Source organism: Lithobates pipiens, unplaced genomic scaffold (assembly GCF_037356315.1).
Source record: "Lithobates pipiens isolate NorthernLeopardFrog02 unplaced genomic scaffold, aLitPip1_a1.2 Scaffold_27, whole genome shotgun sequence".
Lineage (NCBI taxonomy): Eukaryota > Metazoa > Chordata > Amphibia > Anura > Ranidae > Lithobates > Lithobates pipiens.
In genome coordinates, this window is record NW_027507788.1 from 59,632,869 (window position 1) to 59,657,616 (window position 24,748).

At 43.4% G+C, this 24,748-nt stretch overlaps 1 protein-coding gene across 3 annotated transcripts in view; it reads right to left on the reverse strand.

Moving 5' to 3' along the window:
- PCSK7 (proprotein convertase subtilisin/kexin type 7) overlaps positions 1–24,748 on the reverse strand; it is a 217,822-nt gene that overhangs the window by 156,379 nt on the left and 36,695 nt on the right. For all 3 annotated transcript variants that reach the window (XM_077456987.1, XM_077456985.1, XM_077456986.1), the window contains exons 3-6: positions 7,381–7,515; positions 7,108–7,273; positions 5,524–5,614; positions 2,159–2,213 (exon numbers count right to left, since the gene is read on the reverse strand). In XM_077456987.1, the coding sequence (XP_077313113.1) occupies positions 2,159–2,213; positions 5,524–5,614; positions 7,108–7,273; positions 7,381–7,515 (447 nt within the window). The remainder of the gene's footprint in view (positions 1–2,158; positions 2,214–5,523; positions 5,615–7,107; positions 7,274–7,380; positions 7,516–24,748) is intronic.

Consider the following 24,748-nt stretch of genomic DNA (forward strand, 5'->3'; position numbering starts at 1 on the left):
CCACGTATGATGATAAATCTTCAGAGAAGAGGACTTCTGTGCCCTCAGCATAGTGGAGATTACCGAATCTGACAGTCCTCGATCCCTTAGCACCTGGCTTTGCTGGGGTGGCCAGTGGCAATTTTCTAGTAGCCTCAGCTTGCCGTGGCTACACAAAAATGGCCGTGGCCACCGGAAAATGCCAGTGGTCCGCACCACATGGCATACACACTAGATAACCTCACAATGGCCTAAAAACAGGGAAGAGGATGAGCGGACCACCAACGCCCTGCGCAGCCCCCTGCCAGGACTCAGAGCCCCCCCTCCCCTGAGGACCCCTGGCCAGGTACGTGCACCGCACCCCCTATGCTCAGTCACACAGTGGCCCATAGCATGGGGAGGAGGGAAAGGGACAGAGAGAGAAGAAAGGGAGAGGGAGAGACCCCCTAGTCGACCTCCCAGGGAATGCCCAGCTGCTCCATCCTGCCGAGACAGGTCTAACCATACTTACCCCTCCTGCAGGGACTGCTGGACGCATTCCATGGACAGACCCATAACCCGAGCAATACGGGGTGGCACACCGTGACACGGACAGCAGTAACCCGGTTATATGTGTGCCCCGGAGAATATAGCTCACTGGCCGCCGCCGGATCAGACGGGGCATGTCACGTCGATCCAGCGCATAGCTAAGGTCTGTTCACGCTCGATGGTCAGGCTGGGGAGACTACCAGGATCTATATTATCCAGCCTGTCAACCAGCCCGGCTGTTGATTGTAGATCACAGGAATCAAAATGCAGGAAAAAAAGAAAAGATTTCCAGGACCAATGGTCCCCAGGAAAAGCAGGAAGAAGAGTGAGGAGTTATAGCCAGTAGGACCGCCCCCTGGGTGGTACTGTGCAGTTTTGCTGTTTTCACATGTTCTGCCTGTTCCTCTCCTGAAGGTGGCAATATAACCCTAAGGTTAGGATTACAGGTGTTGTGTCCGTCAATGAACGAAAGAGAAATGGAAAAGTGTTATGAGACTGAGCACCTGTGCACTTTTAGCACACCCTATTCTAAACTCAGTACTCCATTCATCACATCTGTATTGTTAAAAAAATAACCATGTACTGATATTATGACTTACATTTGGGCTAGGCTGTATTTCTCTTTCCCAGGAGCAACTATCATGTTTTATTCTGTATCAGACTTCGGTAGAGAGTTTGGGTTCCAATATGCCTAGAGGGAACTAGGATCTCATATAACCTGGTTATCATCTGACCCAAAGTCTCGTATTTAACCGCTTTAAGTCTGCCTTATAGCAGTTTTACTGCTACAGGGCTGCACCTGTGTATCAGATCAATTATATATTCACAAGACCTGACACTGCCGGGTAGGGGGCATGCATGCGACCTGCCGGCAGCTCACTTCTGCTGTGATAACACACACACACAGTGGAAGCCAATCGGCGGGTGCAGGGTACTCGAATAAATTCCATCTCTTCCCTTAGTAAAAGCACCCAACACAGTATAGTTAAAGACTGGCTAGGCACAAAGTTAACCCTTTGATCACCCCTGATGTTAACCCCTTCCAAGCCAGTGTCAATAGTACAGTAACTGTGCATTTTTTTTGCACCGATTACTGTATTAATGTCACTGGTCCCCAAAAAGTGCCAGTTAGTGTCAGAATGTCTACCGCAATATTGCAGCTATAAGTCGCCGATTGACACCATTACTAGAAAAAATAAATTAAAATAAATAAAAATATCCCATAGCTTGTAGACGGTATAACTTTTAAGAAAAGCCAATCAATATATACGCTTATTGGGATTTTTGTATACCAAAAACACGTAGCAGAAAACATTGGCCTAATTTTATGAAGAAATTAGATTTTCAATTTTTTTTCATTGGATACGTTTTATAGCAGAAAGTAAAAATATATAGTCAACAAAAATCAAATATCACCGAAGAAAGCTCTATTTGTATAAAAAATTTAAATAAAAATCTAAAAAGAAAGAAAATAAAAAAAAGGACATTTTATTTGGGTCCAGGGATGCACGAACAAGGAATTGCCAGTAACATAATAAGATGGTGGGCAAAAAAACTAAAAAACTGCAATTTCTGTTTTGTTTCATATTATTTTATTTTATTTTTTTACATAGGGGAATGATTACATTTTTATTGTGATTAAACAAAGTACCTTTCCCAACTGATGAGGTCCATCAACAGTCTTCCCATCATCATCAGGGCCCCAGCTTAAAAAAAAGAAAAAAAAAAGTTAAGGAAAAAAAAAAAAAAAAAAAAAATCACATTCTGTGCAATGGTTTCCATATCTGGAGTTTTACTTTAACTACTTCCCACCCGGCCAATGTACATATACGGCTGGGTGGGTGCCCTCTCCTGAGTGGACTTTCAGAAACGTCCTTCAGAAGGAGGGAGATCGCATGTGCCCGCGCAGCGACGCGATCCTGATGCGCTAGTGTCACCTGAACACGGTGCATCTGCGATCGGCAGGAGGGCTCTGTGATTGGCCCTCCTGATCCCATGACGGCTGTGATTGTAACCAAACAGCCGGTTGCTAGGCAATCGGCTCTCCTCTCTTCACACGGAAGTTGTCGCTGAGGAGAGCGGATAACAGCAGCTGGCTGGTGATCAGTGAGTATGTTCTGTTTTTTACAGCTTTTTACTCACTGATCACCAGTCTAGTGTAAACACAAATGTAAAACACACATGTCCTCACACAATGTCCCCAAAAAACACATGTCCCCAAATAATAAAGACACCTGGCCCCCCCACATATGTCCCACAAAAATCACATGTCCCAATGATTCTCTGCACACATATGTCCGTGATAACCTGCACACATCTGTACATGATCATTTGCGTACACATGTCCGTGATCACACAAACCAATTATTATACACTTAACGGATCTTTTTTTACCAAAAACATGTAGCAGATTAAATTTTGGCTTAAATTTATGACAAAATTCGATTTTATTGGATTTCTTTTAAAATAGAAAGAAGAAAATATAGTTTTTTCCCCAAATTTCTGTTCTTTTTTCACTTATATTGCAAAAAATAAAAAATGGAGTCATGAATAAACACCACCAAAATAAAGCTCTATTTGTGCGAACAAAATGATAAAAATTTCATTTGGGTACAGCGTAGCATGACCGCGCAATTGTCATTGAAAATGAGAGAGGGCTGAAAGCTGAAAAATGGTCTGGGAAGGAAGGGGGTGAAAGTGCCCAGAACTGTTGTGGTTAAAGCGGTAGTAAACCCGCTATTATTATTTTTTTAACACCTGCAAAGCAAAAGGCATAATGAGCTAGTATGCACCGCATACTAGCTCATTATGAAATACTTACCTTAGAACGAGGCCCCGACATCTGGCACGATCCACGCTGAGGGAGCTGACATGCTCCCTCTGCGTTTCTTCCGGGTATCGCGGCTCCGGCGCTGAGTGGCCGGAGCCGCGATAGCGTCACTCCCGCGCATGCGCGCGGGAGATTTCTTTCCGGCCGCCGGCCACTGCCGGATTTTCAGGCCGAGAATCCCCTCGTGCGCATGCAGTCAGCGGCGCATACCGAGGGGAATATCTCCTAAACCGTACAGGTTTAGGAGATATTTTTTTTACCTACAGGTAAGCCTTATTATAGGCTTTCCTGTAGGTAAAAGTTACAAAAAAGGGTATACAACCACTTTAAGTAGAACAAAATACTTTGATGGCCCTACAAATAAAATGCAGAGTCTGACACATTCCCTTCCACAAATCCATCTTCTTTCTAGCAGCATTGTCAGACATGAGGGAAACCTGTCCAACCATGCTGCTTAGAAATTAAGGGACAGATCTGAATGAAAGCAAGTACTATATGCATTTAGTCAGGAGCTGCAACTAACGATTATTTTCATTATCGATTAGTTGGCCGATTATTGTTTCAATTAATCGATTAATAACCTTAAAAAAAAAAAAAGTGGGTCAAATTGACACATTTTCAACCACAGTGAAGGGAAAATTTGGAAATAATAGAAAACTTCTTGAACAACAACAAAGATTTTTCATCCGAATATTCTCACCTGAAAATTGATCAGTGAGGCCAGCATAAGGCTCGGTACACACCCACACTTTTGCTTTTGATCTGTTTCTGCAGTGCTTTTTGCTGTGCGTTTTGATTTTTGCGCACGTGATTTTACCGCAATTTGCGTTTTTTGCATTTTTTTTGGGCAGATTAAAAACACAAATTGCTGCAAAAACGCATTACATTCTTTTCTGCAGCTTCTTCATTGAAGTATATTGAACCAAAAAAGCACAGTTTTGCGTTAAAAGTCCCTGACCATTTCCAAATATGCAGCGGCTGAAAAAAGCACAGATATGAACGTGTCCCATAGGAAACCATGCAAATGAACTGTAGTGCATTTCTGAAAAAAAGCACCAATAAACATATAGATCAGGGCCCTCTGATTCCTCTTGTACCAAATTGTAATGTAACCGTACTGTCTGCCCTCATGTTGTAAAGTGCTGCGCAAACTGTTGGCACTATATAAAACCTGTATAATATAATAATAATATAGATGTGAACCAGGCCTAAGACGTTTAGTAACATAATGGGGTTAAAAAGACTAAAATTAGCCCCTTATAGTACAAAAAAGCAGATAACTACTGGAAGGGCTTAATTTTTTTTACTGTAGAACAGTGAAAGTAATATTTACAGTGATTATATTTTTGTACTATAAAGGGCTCATTTTAGTTTATTTTTAACCCCATTATGTTACTGCCCGATTAATCGATTATGAAAATAGTAATTGATTAATTTCATAATCGATTTGTTGTCGATTAATCGATTAGTTGTTTCAGCTCTAATTTAGTCCCCCATGAAGTTAAAATAAAAATATATATTATAATAAAAACATATAGTACTTTAACTCCCCAGGGGACCTAATGCGTATAGCACTCGGTTCAGTTCAAAATCTGTGCCTACCTTTTAAGCAGAATGGTTGGACAGGTCCTCACATATCCAACAATGGAACTATAAAGTAGATATAATTGGTGATTGATAGCTCTGCTCTCTAGTAGCAGGGGTTGATCTGGACTGGTGTTGACAAAAAAATTTTAAAAATACATCACACAGCCTGCAGCTTTGTGTGTATCAGCAGCTGCTTTTACACATTCACAGTCTGGCCGACTGATCACATGTGCATATTTTTATTCTTGTGTGTGCGTGAGGTAATTAGGTTGTTTTTTTCCCTTTTTAAAAAAGAAAAAATTATTTTATTTCATTATATACTTTGTTTTTTTTCAAAAGAAATGTTTTTCCATTTAACTTTATTGCGATCACAAGGGGGCTAAGTAATAGCATGGGCTCTTTTTGTAGACATCAGTCAACATAAGTCTGGGGACAGCAAATGGTTCATTTGACACGATTAATATACCACAATGCTTCACCTAAATGATCACCAATAAAGTCTGCAAATCAAAGAGCATAAAAGATGAAAAAGAAGCCAAAAACTATTTCAACATCAGTAGTTTGGTAAATGGCTATAGTAGATGTACGGCTTTAATCACCTGCAACTGTAGATATCATTGATCTGATAGTGTTTGTTGAAAGCAATTGCCTCCATGCTGTCTGTGAGAGGGCCATCGAGAACTCTGATACCTGGAATAAATAAATAAGTGATACAAGTAAAAGGATGAAACGTGTAGATGTTAAGACGGGTACTCAGCAACTATTAGGTGAGCTACCAGTTATAAAAACATAGTCTCATTAACCAAGAAAGACCATTCACAAAATCAAGAAATTAAACCACTCACAAAGCACAATTTCAATGTATTGCTGAATAATAGCCATTTAAGGTGAAGCGCTGTCTTCATATGATCATTCTCAGTGGCTTTTGCCATCTTTGAACAATGCCGGCATACAGTGCAGGATAAAGGCTTTCAAACCACCAAGGCTGAGATGGTGATGCCTTTCTCCCGGGTTCTTTCAGGTCTGACAATCTGTCCAGATTCACACATTACTGCCCATCATTGGACATACTCTATCACACTGCTATTACTGTTGCTTTCTCAGCTTTATTATAATGGATAAGATCATCATTAGTATCCACACCTGCAGGGAAGCTGAAGTAGTAACAGAGATAGATGGGAATTTGTCCAGTTTTGTTCAGTTGGCTTCTCCAATCACTCCCGTTTGCATTATACATCACCTGTATGTTCCCAGCTTCCCCCACCTCTCACTGATGCCTTCGGTGAGAGTCCAGTTTCAATTTCTCTCAGAGGATTCCTTCACAACATAGCAACGTCACACAGGAACACTCCGGACTCCTCTCTCTCCCCCGTCCTGCTGCTCCATCAGCACTCCAGCAAGCCAAATGGTCAGCTATATTGCGGGATTGTGCGGCCTTCCCTGCTCCTCCCGCCATACACAGCATGGGTTATCGATGCTCCATCCACTCCCGCAGTCACTGGCCAGCTCCGCTCTATCGGGGGGAAACAGGAGAGACAGCGGAGAGGCACACGCGTCCTCCTCTCCTCTCACCACACACTCTCTCACATCCGGTCAGCAGTCATGCCCCCTTCCCAATAATAACTACATTTGTAAAAGAAAAAATATCATTTAAACTTGCTTGCGGCATCCCAAATGTCCCTCCCCATTTTGAGGGCAAGCAGCCTGGTATGGTTCAGGATATGAGGGGCGCTCGCTCATGGAGTACTAATAATGCAGCAACAGAACCTGATACTGCAAAAAAGTAAAAAAAAAGTTATCAATCAAAAAAACTACACTGTCTGCATGCTCAAGCCTCTAACGAACCTGCCTAATCTCTCTCCACTATAACACGCTACATAGGGTCACCATTGATAGCAACCTTATATAGTGTGGGGAGTGGACCCCTGAGCCATGATTGGCTAAAGGCACCCTCTGCCTTTGCCTATCATGGCTCTGACAGTACATTGCTCTGCGATTGGCCAAAGCATACAGGTCAGGTGCATGATTTTGTCAATCAGCAGCCATCAGTGCACTGCAATCTCACAGTGCATCATCTGCCTGCAGAAGTAAGCCTTGTGCAGAGAGCAAAACATATATTAATTCAAATAGATAAGCCATGCATCTAAGCCAATTTTACCCATTTGTTTTGTGCATTCACAAACCTGCAACTCTGCTTCCATAGGCCACACCAACTGCACAGAAATTATTGTTGGGTACTGCAGCAATTTCCCCTGCACAACGGGTTCCATGACGGTTGTCACTAAATTTGTCAGGATGAGGCATTGGGTCTGGATCATTAGAGTTGAGGTCATAGCTACCTTCTGGATTCTGGGGAAGAGAGTGTTCCAGTTATGATTTTTACTACACATACTCTAAGTATTTGTTATGCAGTCAGCGTCCTACATCACAAAGATTTGTCAGCTGAAAATGCTCACATAATTTGACTGAATATCCTGGTTTGTATGCTGGACACCATCATCTACGACCACCACAGTGACTCCCTGGCCAGTAATATTTCTTTCCCACACACCAGTAATATTAATGTCCATTCCAGGGTACCGCGTATTGTTCTGCAGAAGAAAACAGATCATAAAGAGTTACACAAGTATTAGAAAACCCGCAGGAATAAATAACCACAATAAAGCCTTGAATTTGTCATAGATACGCTTGCTATTCAGGTGTACTTCTTCCCTCAGTCAGGTCACAGGGTTAGTGTACTTATCTCTAGCCACCAGTCATTTTGTTCATTATCAGATGCTTTGGTAGCAGCAACTGTGTTTATGTGGTCAAAGGTACAACAAGCACAGGTTAAAAACACAAATACTCTCCTGAATTAATTCCCTAAAGGCCCATTCACACCATGAATCCTACAGGAATGATTCACAAGTGATCCGGGTGCAGTGCAATTTCACCCTATTCATGTGAATGGGATGAAATATTGGACCTCAGAAAAAGTAGTGCATATGCTACTTTACAAAACCCAGAGCAAAATTTCATAAACCCATATTTTATTCACAATAGAAAAAAAAACCAAATATAGCTGACAAAATGTACAATTTTGAAATTGATGGCAGCAACACATCTCAAAGTTGGGACAGGGGCATGTTTAGGACAGTGTAGCATCCCCTGCACTTTTAACATTCTGAAAATGCCTGGGGATTTAGGAGACCATTTGCTGGAGTTTTGGGACAAGAATATTGTCCCATTTTTGCCTGATATAGGATTATAACTGCTCAACAGCCTGTGTCTGATGTATTTTTCATTTCAAGATGCGCCAGATATTTTCAACTGGTGAAAGTTCTGGACTGCAGGCAGGCCAGTTAAGCACCCAGACTCTTACTACCAAGCCATGATGTTGTTCATTGTCCTGAAATATGCAAGGCCTTCGCAGAAAAAATGTGTCATCTGGATGGGAGCATATGCTGCTCTAAAAGCTGGATATATATTTCAGTATTGATGGTGCCTGAGTGCTGATAATAAGCCGGAAGGTCCCTCTCCTCTTTAGCCTAGGGGACATGGCACCAATGGTTGCCACAATGTCAAATTTTGACTTGTCCGACCAGCGAACAGTTCGGCACTGAGTCGCTTTAACTTTGCGCGGTTGTGCGACGTGGCTCCCAAACAAAATTGACGTCCTTTTTTTCCCACAAATAGAGCTTTCTTTTGGTGGTATTCAATCACCTCTGAGGTTTTTATTTTTTGGGCTATAAACAAAAACAAAGCGACAATTTTGAAAAAAAACAACAACATTTTTTACTTTTTGCTATAATAAATATGCCCAAAAAATATTTTAAAAAAAAATGTTTTCCTCAGTTTAGGCCGATACATATTCTTCGACATATTTTTGATTAAAAAAAATAATAATAAAAAAATAAAATAAAATTGCAATAAGCGTTTATTGATGTAAATTTTTATTATTATTTTATTTTTATTTTTTACTAGTAATGGCGATGATCAGAGATTTTGATCGTGACTGCAACATTATGGCGGACACATCTGACAATTTTGACACATTTTTGGGACCATTGGCATTAATACAGCGATCAATGCAAAAAATTGCATTGATTACTGTAAAAATGTAATTGGCAGTGAAGGGGTTAACCACTAGGTGGTGCTGTAGGGGGTTAAGTGTGTCCTAGGGAGTGATTCTAACTGCAGAGTGGAGGGGCTGTGTGTGATCCCTGACATCGGGTCCAGGGGACCCGAGATCACGGTCACAGAGCTCCCGGCGTGTGTGCCCACGAGCCGCCTCTTAAAGGACAACGTACAGGTAAGTTAATCTGCCTGTATGTGCCCTTCTGCCACAGAATTATCTGCGTGAGGCGATCGGGAAGCGTTTAAATGAGCTTTGGCCCAAAGAAGATGGTAGCATTTCTGGATCATGTTCAGATCTGGCTACTTCTTTGCATGATAAGACCTTTACCTTGCATTTTTTGGATGGCACAGTAAACTGTAATCAGGGCTTGACAAATTTGCTTTGAATCTAGGAGCCAGCTAAAAAAAAAAAAAAAAGTTAGGACCGTTTTTTTTTTACCGCTTCAGCCCTGGAAGGATTTACCCCCTTCCTGACCAGAGCACTTTTTACAATTTGGCACTGCACTGATTTAACTGTTAACTGTGCGGTCAATCAATGCTGTACCCAAACAAAATTTGCATCTTTTTTTTCCCCACAAATAGAGCGTTCTTTTGGTGGCATTTGATCACCTTGGTGGTTTATTTTTTTTGTGATATAAACGAAAAGAGACTGAAAATTAAAAAGATTTTCTACTTTTTGCAATAAAAAAATAAAAATAAAATAAACTCAATTTTATTCATACATTTAAGCCAAAAAGCATTCAGCCACATGTCTAGGGGGGGGGGAATGAAAAAGTCAATAATCGTATATTTATTGGTTTGCACAAAAGTTATAGCGTCTACAAACTAGTGTACATTTTCTGGAATCATTGCCTAGCTCAATTCTTGAGTCGCTAAAATGGCAGGGCAATACCACCTCATATGACCCCATTTTGGAAAGTAGACACCCCAAGGAATTTGCTGAGAGGCATGCTGAGCACACTAAATATTAATATTTTATCACAAGTAATTGAAAAATGTCCAAAAAAAAAGTGACATGAAGTTGTCACTGAAATTATATATTGCTCAAAAATGCCATGGGCATATGTGAAATTACACCACAAAATACATTTGGCTGCTTCTACTGAGTACGGGGATATCATGTCACCCCCGTGACCCCATTTTGGAAAGTAGACACCCCAAGCTATTTGCCAAGAGGCATGTTGAGTCCATGGAATATTTTATATTTTGCCACAAGTTTTGGAAAAATTACAATACTTTTTTTTTTTGGACTCTCAGCAAATAGCTTGGGGTGCCTACTTTCCAAAATGGGGTCATTTGGGGGATTTTGTGCTACTTGGGCATTTCATGGCCTCTGAAACTGACATGTAGTGAGGCATGAAATCAAGAATTTATGCCCTTAGAAAGCCTGAAGGCTGTGCTAGGTTTACGGGTCCTCTACATGGCTAGACTGCCAAAGTCCCACACATGTGGTATCCCCGTACTCAGGAAAAGCAGCAGAATGTATTTTGAGGTGTAATTTCACATATGCCCATGGCATGTTTAAGCAATATATCATTTAGTGACAACTTTGTGCAAAATAAATAATTGTAATTTTCCCAAAACTTGTGGCAAAATCTAAAAAATTTCCATGGACTCAACATGCATATTAGCTTGGGGTGTCTACTTTCCAAAAAGGGGTCAACATTAGAAGCTTATGCCACATATCACCCACTTTTCTAGCCACTTGAAGACAAAGACCTTTCTGACACTTTTTTGTTTACATGGAAAAATATTTTATTTTTGATAGAAAATTACTCTGAACCCCCCAAACATTGTATATTTTATATAAAGGCCCTACAGATTAAAATGGTGGGTGTTGCAAATTTTCCCCACAGTATTTTTTGGGGGGGGGGGGGAACACTTTTTTGAATTTTAATGCACTAAAACACACTATATTGCCCAAAGCTTTGATAAAATATAAAAGATGATCTCATGCCGAGTACATAGATATGAAACATGACATGCTTTAAAATTGCATACAAACGTGCATCGGCGACAAACTACATACATTTTTAAAAGCCTTTACAGGTTACCACTTTAGATTTACAGAGGAGGTCTACTGCTACAATTACTGCCCTCGATCTGACATTAGTGGTGATACCTCGTGCATGGTGCAATTGCTATTTACATGACACTAGACAGACGATTTTGTTTGTCTTTGCGCGCAAGCACAGGGGGACAGGGGTGCTTTTTATTTTGTTTTTACACTGTTCATTTCACTTTCCCAATGACGCTGTTTATATCCGGCGAAACCAAAGTCAGGAAATGCTCATAGCTTCCAGTTTCTTAGGCCATAGAGATGATTGGAGCCGTTCTGATCTTTGATCAGCTCCATGGTTAGCTGGCGGAGCCAACAGCTGCATTATCAGGTTCAGCAGTGAAACCGGAGAGCCTGAGAAAACCAAGGAAGAAGACCGGGGGGGTCACTGCCTGTAAAAGCAGTCTAGCGGCTAATTAGCCACTAGGATTATAAATTTTACATGAAAGCCGACCGGTGACTGGATTGAACAATACCAAGATGATACCTAAACTTGCAGGCATCATTCTGGTATATCCACTCAAATTCCAGCAACATACTTGTATGTTCTGTATTCTTTTTCTCATGCAGCCTGAACAAAAAATAAATAAAAAATGATATTGATCGGTGGGTATGCCTACCATTAGAATACTGCCCTGCATCCACCCACTTCTAATGATGGGCATACATGCACCATTTTTGTTTGTGGTGGTGAAATCGCCTCCTACATCGCTGGAGACGCTGATTTACGTATCGTGAGAGCAAACACTGTTGCTGTCAAGATAAATAAATCTGTGCTGCAGCTAAATGGCATACCTGAATAGAAAATAATGCCTCCGTTTGCTAACGATGGGGGAGGAGTCCGGTGACGTTGAAGTTCTGATTGAACATAACAAGTACCGGGGAGGAGCTACGCATGACGTCACCCGCTGCTGCCCTATGGAACTAACATAATTGTTGGCTTTACATGCTGTGTTTTTATCATCTTTATGTGAGTAGTTTGTGTTTGAACACAACAATTAAATCTTACACTTAAGCGGTGAGCACTTAGATCTTTTCTTTCTACCCATGACCTGGCCTCCTTGCTGAGATCTAAGGAGACGTGAGAGAAGTTTGTTATCCCCATTAACCCTTTTGATACCCGCTTGCATGACCACCTGTTTGCACAGGGGTCCATGCCATAAGGTGAGACTGATTAGTTAGACCGGAGGTGGAGGGATTGTGGAAAAAAAATACATTAGTGCTACAGTTTGAATTTAAAACATTTTGTGTGAACTGTGAAGTTAAGTCATGGATTGTGGAAACTAACTAGTGTCGGGTGATTGTATATAGCGTATACCACATTTACCACTGACTAATGCAGAGTTGCAATGCAAGGAGATCAGCTAAAAGTAGTTGGATCTGTATGTGCGTTACAATGAATAGAAATTAGTCGATTTAAGAAAAAAAATAAAAAAAATTGATTAATTGAACACGAACATTTTAATCAGTAACAGCCCTAATTTATTATATATATATATATATATATATATATATATATATATATACACACACACACACACACACACACACACACACACACACACATACATCTATACATATATACACACACATATTTTACACTTTTATTTGTAACTGTAACAGTACCCTAACTATAAAACTGTACCGTACGCTAATGCTCCACTAGTGTGTGGAAGCGTTGCAAACATTCACCAATGCAAAGACCAAGATGGTCAGGACAAGAGGGACAATAATAGCGGGTGTCATGCCTATATCCACGCTTGTTACAGGCATGACATCTTTTTTGGGCTGATCGTTGGGTAAGGGTTTCAGCGTGGACATACGGAAAACGCCTCCCGTGCAGCCGGCTTACTGCATTTGCATTGGGAAGTTGGGGAACAACACCGTCTTGAAACAGAAGGGCTGTGACGATCTATTCCTGGAATTTAAGGAAGGATCCAGTTCATTCTGACTGTATAGCACATAAGAGTTCAGCAGAGGCAAATCCTTTATACCGGCGTCTGGCCTTACGGCAATTAAGTACAGCGTCATCAACTGGTCGTTGAGGTCCACCCTTCCCATATTAAGTTTGTATTTGTGGAGGGGTTTCTCCACAACACCAGTCGCCGTAGGAATTTGGACAGTCGTATCTGCGTAAAAGGAGAACAGAACAAAAACAAACATTCTGTGAATCCCTCCACTTCATTGTGAGCTAATTATTACTTCTCAAGCAGGCTCTCTCCCCCAGCCTTAGACGGGAATCTACAAGCTGTTGGGGGTAAGCCCTGGTGATTAGATTGCATGGTGCCACATGTGCCAATTCGATGATCAAACAAGTGACTAAAAAGTGGCACACTCGTGTAATAATTGTCCACGTACAAGTGATACCCCTTTCCCCAATATGGGTGACACCAAGTCCCACACAATCTTTCCAGTGCTCCGTATGTAGTTTGGGCAGTTCTCCAGCTCCAAGTGACTATCTTTTCCCTCATAAACCATAAAACTATATGTATAGCCTGTTGTCACAAAGGTTATACATCTTGACCCAATATCTGGCACGCCTGCTGGGAAGATACTGTTTGAATGACAAGCGGCCAGAAAACAATCGGACTCATCGACGCAGACAACTTGATGGGGAGTAAACAAGGCTGAAAACTCTTGGTTGAAGTGCTTTACGAGGGGCAGAATTTTGTGGAGCCGATCATATTCAGGGTCACCCCGAGGACAACAGTGTTCACTGTCGTTGAAGTGCATAAAAATTGGCAGATCTGCTCGTATCTATCCCTGATCATGGAGGCAGAGAACATGGGCATATGGTGAATTAGGTCAGTGGACCAATATGACCGCAACTCGCTTTTTTAGTTATGCCCATGGAGGAGGGATAGGCCCAGAAAGTTCTTAAAGCGGGACTCCGCGTTTTTTTTTTGTTTTAAAGGCCAGCAGCTACAAATACTGCAGCTGCTGACTTTTAAAATAGTGACACTTACCCACCCAGCGCGCCCGCTGGTATTTGCACCCCCCTCCCCCCTGAAAGGTGCCGATTGTGGCACCGGAGGGGGGGAGGGTTCCGATGAGTGGAAGGTCCACTTTAGGGTGGACCTCCGCTTTAAATTCAGAAACCGTGATAGGTCTCCAATCTCTGGCAAGGGTCAACTGGGGATTATCGGTGATGAATTGACCAGCATACAAATTGCTTTGGTCCACAATAGATCTATAGAGATCTTCGGGGAGAAAAACAGCGAATAAAAATGAAGTGACGTAAAATCAACCGTTTCCACCTGAATTTCGGGTTGGCCAGTGAATATGGGATGTACAGGTGCTGCAGAAGTGGTGGGCTCCCAATTAGGATTGGCAAATGCAGCAGAAAGGGCACTATGGGCTCGACGGGCCCGTGTTTGTCTTTTTGGTGGCTGCGGGACACTACTTGCTAGCCACCGCACCAGCTTGAACAGCACTTATGGGACTTGCCACATGATAATGCAGTGCTGGTTTGACTACGACCAGGGTATACTAGGCCACTGGTGCTTGCCAGTACACCAGAAGGATGAGCGGCACTAGTACTGGCTCTCTGCTCCATACGAGAGCCCTGTGGTTCTTGCGCCCCAACAACAGCATAAAAAACGGGGTCGGGTATGCCTGACCTTAGTAGGGACCACTACTCCGTCATCCGAGCCATCTGTCAGGGTGCCGCTGCTCTCTACTAAATCTTATTCTGAGCCTGAATGTGACAGATGGGCGACTTCCTCTTCACTAGTGTACCTTTGATTGGACATTGTGGCCTCTAAATTTACTGGTACAACTAGTGAAACTCACAGGAAAAAAAAAAAAAAAGAGAACCCGATTGTCAGCGACTGCTTTAATCGCTATACGCCTTCCTCAGTTTGGCCTATTATCAACACTTTTGAGATCCAAAATTACCTACCATCTATAAATATACTTACTATTACCATCTTTATATTTATATTCATGCTTATTTATTTTTAATATTTATTTTTATATTTATTTTTATTATCATTTTTATTCCTATTATTATTTATATTTTCATTTTTATCTTTATTCTCGTTTATTTTTACTTTTATTTCATTTCCATTATTATCACTATTTTTGTTATTTTTTATTATCATTATTAATTTTATTATTAGTATTTTTGCATTAACATTTTTATTTTTTTTATTATTATTTTCATTTTCATTGTCTTTTTCATAACTTTTTTATACATACATTCTTTGTTCCCTATATATATAAAACTCTTCTCTAAAACTTTTCATCTTTTTCAAGTTCACCTTCCTTACCATATATTTTATTCACTTGCCATAGTATTATCATTAGTATAACCCTCCCAACCTGCTTGCATCGATTCTAGGGTTAATTGCTATCTTGTCTGTCATTACATATTCACTCTCCTATTTAAGAGCTATCCACTGCAGCATTGCCTATACCTGCACTTGAGAAAGGAGCGTGCATGCCCGAACAAGGCCTGCGCATGCTCAGAAACGCGTTGTGCTCTCGGGTATCCCCCGACTGACGTCACACGCTGTCCACGAGACAGTCTGTGTCTCTGTAAATCACAGAACACAGCGGAGCTTCCCCTAGCGTGCTGTGGAGGAGGATTGATCCAGTAACAGCACCAGCGAAAGGGAACAGGGATTTGACTATCAAACGAAGGACAATAATAATTATGGTTGTAAGTGAGACTTTTATTGATTGTATAAAACAAATGCACTTTTTACTGATTTGGCGCTCTTCTATATATTCTTTTATTGGTATCCTATTCATGAGATGACTTCACTCTAAAGAAGCAGCTGCCGCAGGTGATTGTGCACATACATCCCCTATCCTCTAAGGACAGCAAGCAACCTTTCTGGATTTTCAGCAAATTCCAAGTACTGTTTTCTCAGATAACTTTTTTAAAAAAACATCTTGCTTTGATAAAAACTGTTTTGAATTTATTTTAATGAACAATACAGACTGAACTGAAAAGGACACACCAGTATCTTTTAAAGCGCTAGTAATCTTGTGTTGTTTTTTTATCATTACTTGTTCCTCCTTGATGGTTGACATACACCATCACTGTGGCGTTGTCCGACTGGATGCCCCATGCAGCCTCTGTGACTACGTGGATAGGCACCACTTTTCCGGGTGTCGGTACAGGTACTATCACCACAGGTCCTGTACTGCCCCAAACAGGGCCTCCCAACGAGCCGGAAGAAGATGAAGGTTGGAGGGAAAAAAATCTGTTTGGCGGACTAGAAAGAAACTATCTGGTATCCTGATGAAACCAGTTCGAAGACCCACTGGTTGGAAAGCAGGGAGGTCCACCGAGCTGCAAACACCCAAAGGAGACCCCCCACCCGAGAGTCGGGCGGAAGCAAACCTTAATGAGGCAACATATTTGTTCGCAGGCTTGTTTGGCTTGCGAAACCAGGGACGCTTTTGTCCCTCAGCAGGCACCTTGTCAGACTGGGAACGCTTACCCGCCGACCCGGTCGGGCAAAAAATCCGCTTCTGAGTGGAAAAGGAGGGCCCTTGCCTATAGCGTGGCTCCTTACCTTTCCTGGACTGTGGGAGCAACATACTCTTACCCCCAGTAACATTCTTAATAATGTCATCCAGCAAGGCTCCATATAGCCTCTCCCCCTGGAAGGGCAAGTCTGCCAGTGCTTTCTTAGATGCCTAGTCCGCAGGCCAGCTTTTCAGCCAAATCAGGCAATGTAGCACGTACTGTTGATACTGAGGCTCTGGAGAGCAAGGGGGCCATATCTAAGGCCGCATCACAGACATACTGAAGGTGGTCTGCCAGCTCTACACAGACTGGGGAAGCCTGTTTCTCCAATTCATGGTGCAAGAATTTAGCCCATTCAGTCAGCATCTCTGATACCAGGGCCATGGCTAACACTGACTGCAATGCTGACCCCACCACGGTAAACATGGACTAAAACCGCCTCGGCCCTTCTGTAGGCAGGGTCTTTGAAAGGAGGAGTCCCTTACAATCGGAGGAGATGTCCATTTCTTTAGGAAACTCTCCTCAAAGGGGTAACACACCGCCATGTGTTTTGGGGCTGAAAAAGCCTGCTGCGTTTTTCCCCATTCCTTGTAAATAAACTCATCAAAATAAGTTAGGTAAGGAAACACCTTAGGTGTGTGGCCCAGCTTGTGGGACCTGAAAGGGACCGACACCTCGGTAGATGCCCCCGTCGTATCCTCCATTTTTAGGGTATGCCGCACCACTGTAATCAGTGCTCCTACAAGTGCCTTTTCCTGCGCTGACCCGGACACAAAGTCATCCTCACTGTCCAAACAGTCCTGGTCCGCATCCTCTGATACATTAGAACAGGGGCCGCCAGTCACAGCGGGGCCCCCTGCGCCGCCCCCCCCCCCCCCCCCCGAGTCTTAATCAGAGCTTTCCCCAGAAGACGGTGGGGGGAGGGGGTGTTTTTTTTACCCCCCTTGCGTCCGCACCCCGCTTCCACCCTGGCAACAAAGGCCTCCAGGACCGCCGACAGAGCGTCCATAGGCACCGCAGGTGCAGGTCAACCAGTTGCAATCACAGGGATGTGTGGGGAAGAAGCGCCAGCTTCTGATGCCAAGCTGACCCACACTCGCCTGTCACCACTTAGGGACCTAAGGCAAGTCACACAAAAGTCCACCCTCCTAGCTGCACAGAATGAGGGGCCCCCCGCAGGACTCACCACCTTGACCCAGATACTGCGCTATGGTCGCAGAGCACGTGGCGGCCTCCTCACATGGCTTACACAGCACAGACACACACCATGGCCAAGAAAAAAGGGAAGAGGATGAGTGGACCTCCAAAACCCAGCGCAGCCCCTTGCCAGGACCCAGAGCCCCCCCCCCCCCCCCAGCCAGGTATGTTCACCACACCCCCATGTGCCCAGCCGAACAGCGGCCCATAGCATGGGGAGGAGGGAAAAGACAGGGAGAGAAGAAAGGGAGAGTGAGAGACTCCCTAGCCAACCTCCCAGGGAATGCCCAGCTGCTCCATCCTGCCGAGACAGGTGGAACTGTACTTAACCCTCCCGCAGGACGCATTACCCAGACAGACCCATCACCCGAGTAGTCCGGGGCGGCTGCCGGCCATGGCACACTGACACAGACAGCAGTAGCCCGTCATATGTGTGCCCCCAGGAGCATATAGCTCTCTGGCCGCCCCTGGAATAGATGGGGCATGTCGTGGCCGACCCAGTGCATAGCTAGGGCCTGCTCACGATCGATGGCCAGGCTGGGGCGGGCTGTTGATTGAAGATCAAAGGAATCAAAAATGCAGAAAAAAATTCCCAGGACCAATGGTCCCATCGGGAGCCAGGTCCTTCTCCTACACTAGGCAGAAAAAAGCTGAGCTGCTGGATTCAGTGTGAGGGGTTATAGCCAGTAGGGCCGCCCCCGTGCGGTACTGTGCAAGTGTTGCTGTTTTTAACACTTTCTGCCTAGTCGTCTCCTAAAGGGGCAATCTAACCCTAAGGTAAAGAAAAGTTGCTGTGTCCATCAGTGAGCGATAGAGAAACTTTATTAAATGTTCCTGCTTAACCCCTTCTTAAAGGGGTGTTCCAGCAGGGAGAATTTTTTTTTAAAAGTCAGCAGCTAAAAAAAAAAAAAAAAAAAAAGTAGCTGCTGACTTTTAATAAGGACACTCACATTTCCATGGCTTCTGCAATGACGGCCACCCCAGGCCGACCTGTCCCTCAGCTCACGGGTCCCAGAGCCACCATCCTCACTAAGGGAAACAGGCAGTGGAGCCTTGCGGCTTCACTGCCCGTTTTCTACTGCGCATATGCGAGTCACGCAGCGCTTTGTGAAAAGGATGCGCCGTGTTAGGAAACACACAGTTCCCAGAACACAGCGCGCCCCATTACCCAGAAGACAACGTGATGAGGAGAGAAGACCGAAGATCACTGTGGAGTAGGAAGAGGCAGATTAGGAAGACTGCCTAGTGACATGGATTTCAGGTAAGGTAAAAAAAACATTTTTTTTCAAATATTTTTTTCTTCATTTTTTTAAGATTATTAATGCTGTTTTTTTTTTTTTTTTTTAGGGTGGGCCTCCACTTTAACCCATAATTTACTCTAATCAGCCTTGATTGCCCCCATATTCTACTTCTCCATTTAATTATTTTCCTGCTGACTTTTTTTTTTCACTTCTATTTTATAAAATACAGTAATAATAATGCAAACTTTTTTTTTTTTTTTTTTTGCTTTGTTCGTTATTTTTATACCTTTAACATATATTTACACGTTTCACATATAAAAAATAAATGGACTTCCTTTGTAAATAACTTTTCAATGCTTTGTACCATTTCTGAAAGCTGAAGCATAAGCAAAACAGTTGCTTTAGGTATCGGTAATTAATATCAGGGAGTACTAAAAGGAAAAAAAAGAAAAAAGAAAAAAGTATCAGCACTCATAAGTGAAGAAGAACCAATGAGTCTCTTGATGAAGGTGAGAGGAGCGCACAAAAGCTGGCCTGAAACTGAACATTAAGAAAACAAAGATCATGACAACTGGTCCAATCACTCCTTTGCAAATAGAAGAAGAAATGGAAACAGTGACAGATTTTATCTTCCTAGGCTCCAAGGTAACGGCGGATGGTGACTGTAGCCATGAAATTAAAGTGATTGTAAAGTCTTGTTTTTTTTTTTCCCCCTCTAAAAATAACAAACATGTTATACTTACTAGACATGTGCAGAGTAAAATATTTCGTTTCGGAATTTAGTTTTCGTCCAAAAAATGTATTTAGTTACTCCCGAAATTCGTTATTTATTTTGTTTTTCGTTCAAAAATTGCATTCGTCCGAAAAACCACATGAATTACGGTCGAATCTGTCTTTGAAGGCTTATGGTGTCTGTCGAATGTATAAAGAAGATTCGACGGAGCTAGTATATAGCATACTTTGTGTGAACTTTAGAACCCTATTAAAGTCTATGGGACTCCAACGTTCAAAATCTAAAGTGCTAATTTTAAAGGCTAATATGCAAGTTACTGTCCTAAAAAGTGTTTGGGGACCCGGGTCCTGTCTATAGAACCTGTGGTCGAATGGGCCTAACCTTACCTCTATTAGTCCAAGATTATATAGAGAAAATATTCAACAGAGAAAAAAGATTTGACAGAGAGAAAAGATTCTGCAAGTTACTGTCCTAAAAAGTGTTTGGGGACCCGGGTCCTGCCCCAGGGGACATGTATCAATGCAAAAAAAAGTTTTAAAAACGGCCGTTTTTTCGGGAGCAGTGATTTTAAAAATGATTAAAGTGAAACAATAAAAGTGTAATATTCCTTTAAATTTCGTACCTGGGGGGTGTCTATAGTATGACTGTGAAGGGGCGCATGTTTCTGGTGCTTAGAACTGTCCCTGCACAAAGTGTCATTTATGCAGGAAAAAAAGTCCTTTAAAATCACTCGCAGCTATTATGAATTGTCGGCTCCGTAATACAGAGAACACTCATTGAAAGTCATTGATAAAAATAAATAAATTAAAAAAAAGTGTGGGGGTCCCCCAAATTCAATTACCAGGCCCTTCAGGTCTAGTATGGATATTAAGGGGAACCCTGCTTCAAAAAAAAACAAAAAAACAATTGACATGGGGTTTCCCCTAAATATCCATACCAGACCCTTTATCCGAGCACGCAACCTAGCAGGCCACAGGAAAAGAGGGGCGGACGAGAGAGCGCCCCCCCTCCCTCCTGAACCGTACCAGGCCACATGCCCTCAACATTGGGAGGATGCTTTGGGGGTCTGTGACCCCTCAAAGCACCTTGTCCCCATGTTGATGTGGAGAAGGGCCTCATCCCCACAACCCTGGCCGGTGGTTGTGGGGGTCTGCGGGCGTGGGGCTTATCAGAATCTGGAAGCCCCCTTTAACAAGGGGACCCCCAGATCCCACCCCCCCGTTTGAAATGGTAAGGGGGTACAAAAGTACCCCTACCATTTCGCAAAGAAAGTGTAAAAAATAGTTAAATAAGACTAACACTTTTGAAAAATGCCTTTATTAAAAAAAATATATATATATAAAAGAAAAAAAAAAAAAAAAGATTCCAGCGATGGATGGATGATCATCTCTCCTGGGTCCAGCGATGGCTGATCTGATCCAGCGCAGCAAATCCATCCATCTTCTGTCTCCACAGAGGAGACACTGCGGGGATCCCGGCGGCCTGACGTTTGTTATATGCGGAGGACGGGGCCACCCATCACCTGACCCCGCCCCCCTCTGACGCAAGGGGAAACCCGAGCTTCCCCAGTGACGTATGGGTGACCCCGCTCCCCTCTGATGTAACAGAAACCTGCCTGTGTTACATCAGAGGGGGGCGGGGTCACCCATACGTCATGGGGAAGCCCGTGTTTCCCCTTGCGTCAGAGGGGGCGGGGTCAGGTGACGGATGGCCCCGCCCACCGCATATAACAAACGTCAGGCCGCCGGGATCCCCGCAGTGTCTCCTCCGTGGAGACAGAAGATGGATGGATGGATTCGCTGTGCTGGATCAGATCAGCCATTGCTGGAGAGATGATCATCTGTCGCTGGATAGCAAGAGTGGATTACCACCGCTGCAATCTTTTTTTTATGTTTAATAAAGGAATTTTTCAAAAGTGTTTGTCTTATTTAACTAATTTTTACACTTTCTTTGTGAAATGGTAGGAAAGTACCCCCTTACCATTTCAAACGGGGGGGGGGGGGGGGGCGGGATCTGGGGGTCCCCTTGTTAAAGGGGGCTTCCAGATTCTGATAAGCCCCCCGCCCGCAGACCCCCACAACCACCGGCCAGTGTTGTGGGGATGAGGCCCTTCTCCACATCAACATGAGGACAAGGTGCTTTGAGGGGTCACAGACCCCCAAAGCATTCTCCCAATGTTGAGGGCATGTGGCCTGGTACGGTTCAGGAGAGAGGGGGGCGCTCTCTCGTCCCCCCCCTCTTTTCCTGCCGCCTGCCAGGTTGCATGCTCGGATAAAGGGTCTGGTATGGATTTTTAGGGGGACCCCCACGTCTTTTTTTTTTTTTTTTTTTGATGCAGGGTTCCCCTTAATATCTATACCAGACCTGAAGGGGCTGGTATGGATATTTAGGGGGAACCCCATGTCAATTGTTTTTTTTTTATTTGAAGCAGGGTTCCCCTTAATATCCATACCAGACCTGAAGGGCCTGGTAATTGAATTTGGGGGACCCCCACGCTTTTTAAAAAAAATTTTTTTTTTTTTTTAATCAATGGCTTTCAATGAGTGTTCTCTGTATTACAGAGCCGACAATTCATAATAGCTGCGAGTGATTTTAAAGGACTTTTTTTCCTGCACAAATGACACTTTGTGCAGGGACAGCTCTAAGTACCAGAAACATGTGCCCCTTCACAGGCATACTATAGACACCCCCCAGCTACGAAATTTAAAGGAATATTACACTTTTATTGTTTCACTTTAATCATTTTTAAAATCACTGCTCCTGAAAAAACGGCCGTTTTTAAAACGTTTTTTGCATTGATACATGTCCCCTGGGGCAGGACCCGGGTCCCCAAACACTTTTTAGGACAGTAACTTGCAGAATCTTTTCTCTCTGTCAAATCTTTTTTCTCTGTCGAATATTTTCTCTATATAATCTTGGACTAATAGAGGTAAGGTTAGGCACATTCGACCACAGGTTCTATAGACAGATTGTTATTGTCAGAGTCACGTCGAATCTCCTATTCTATATCGAACTGTTGTAACAACGAAAACGAAAATAAAGCATTTATTTATGTCGAAGCTTTCGTTTTTTGGATTCTGTGCTTTCGTTATCGTTTGTCAAAACGAAAATGAAAATACCTGAAATTCGGACGAAAATGCATTCGGACGAAAACGAATGCACATGTCTAATACTTACCTGCTTAGTGCAGTAGATTTGCACAGAGCAGCCTGGATCCTCCTCTTCTCGGGTCCCCTGGCCTCTCTCTCCTGTTGAGTGCCCCCGCAGCAAGCAGCTTGCTATAGGGGCACCCAAGCCAAGTCACAGCTCTGTGTCCACATTCAGACAAGGAGTCCTGTTTTGGCCACATCCCCTCTCTCCCCTGAAAGGCTAACTGACCTTGATTGACAGCAACGGGAGCCAATGGTGCCACTGCTGTTTCTCAGCCAATCAGGAGGAGTGCCCCGGATGGTCAAGGAACTCGCTGGAGAGAGATGGGGCTCAGGTAACTATTAGGGGGTGCTGGGGCAGCTGCTGCACACAGAAGGTTTTTTATCTTAATGCATTAAGATATAAAAAAAACTTCCGACATTACAACCCCTTTACAACCCCTTTACAATGTCTTCGGAGAAAAGCAATGGCAAACCTAGACAACAATATAAAAGCAGAGACATCACCCTACTGACAAAGTGCCATATAAGCTATGGTATGCCCAGTAGTAACCGATGTCTGTAAAAGTTTTACCATAAGAGAGGCTGAACGCCAAAGAATTTATGTTTTTGAACTATGGTGTGGGAGAAGACTCTTGAAAGTCCCTTGGATGGCAAGAAGATCAAACCAGTCGATCTTGAAAGAAATCAAGCCTGAATATTCACTGAAAGGACAGATCCTGAAGCTGAAACTTGAATACTTTGGTCACCTAATGTGAAGACGACTTATTGGAAAAGACCCCGTTGCTGGGAAACACGGAAGGAAAAAGGAAAACAAGGATGACAGAAAAAAAGATGGATAGATAGCATCATCAAAACAATGGAAAACAATGGGGGAAAAAACAAAACAAATAGATAGCATCACCAAAACAATGACCATGAGGCTCCGTTCACACAGGGGGCGACGCGAGGCGACACGACTTGCCGTGCCGCGACCTGACAAGTCGCCCCCGTTCTGTACTACGGAACCGTTCTAAGAGGAGCGACTCGAGTCGCTCCGACTTAGAAAAAAGGTTCCTGTACTACTTTTGGGCAACCTCGGGCGACTTGCATTGACTTCTATACAGAAGTCATTTGCAAGTCGCCGCTGAGGTCGCGGCGAGGCAAGTCGTGTCGCCTCGCATCGCCCCCTGTGTGAACCGAGCCTTAAGTTAAAGTGGTTGTAAACCCTTACAACCAACTTTGACCTACAGGTAAGCCTAGATTAAGGCTTACCTGTAGGTCCAAGAAATATCTCCTAAACCTACATGGTTTAGGAGATATTTGCCAAAAAAAGGCACCCCTAGCGATATGCCGCTAGTGGCGGCTCCTGTGCGCATGCGCGTGAGTAACGTCATCATGGCTTCACCGAATGACACCGGCGGAGCAGCGAGACCCACCGAGAAGATTGATGCGCCGGACTACAGGGGACAGCGGTGACTTCGCTGGCTCCTTTGTCAGGTAAGTGACACATAATGGACTACTATGCGATGCATAGTAGTCCATTATGCTTTACCTTTGCAGGGAATGAAAGAGGAAGTAAACTCATCAGGGTTTACTTCCTCTTTAACCACTAGAGACCCGCGCTATAGCCGAATGAGCGCGGACCTCCTTTGCCGGGACTACGTCTATTGACCGCGTCCAGTGCACGAGCGGCCTGCGCGCCCTGTGATCAGCGAGTCTATGATGACTGATCCGAGCAATGGGTCGATCCTGACCCCTTATCACGTGATCAGCTGTCAGCCAATGACAGCTGATCATGTGATACAACGGAGCCGGTAATCGGCTATTATTCCTCCTCGCGCTGACAGCGCGAGGAGAAAAAAAAG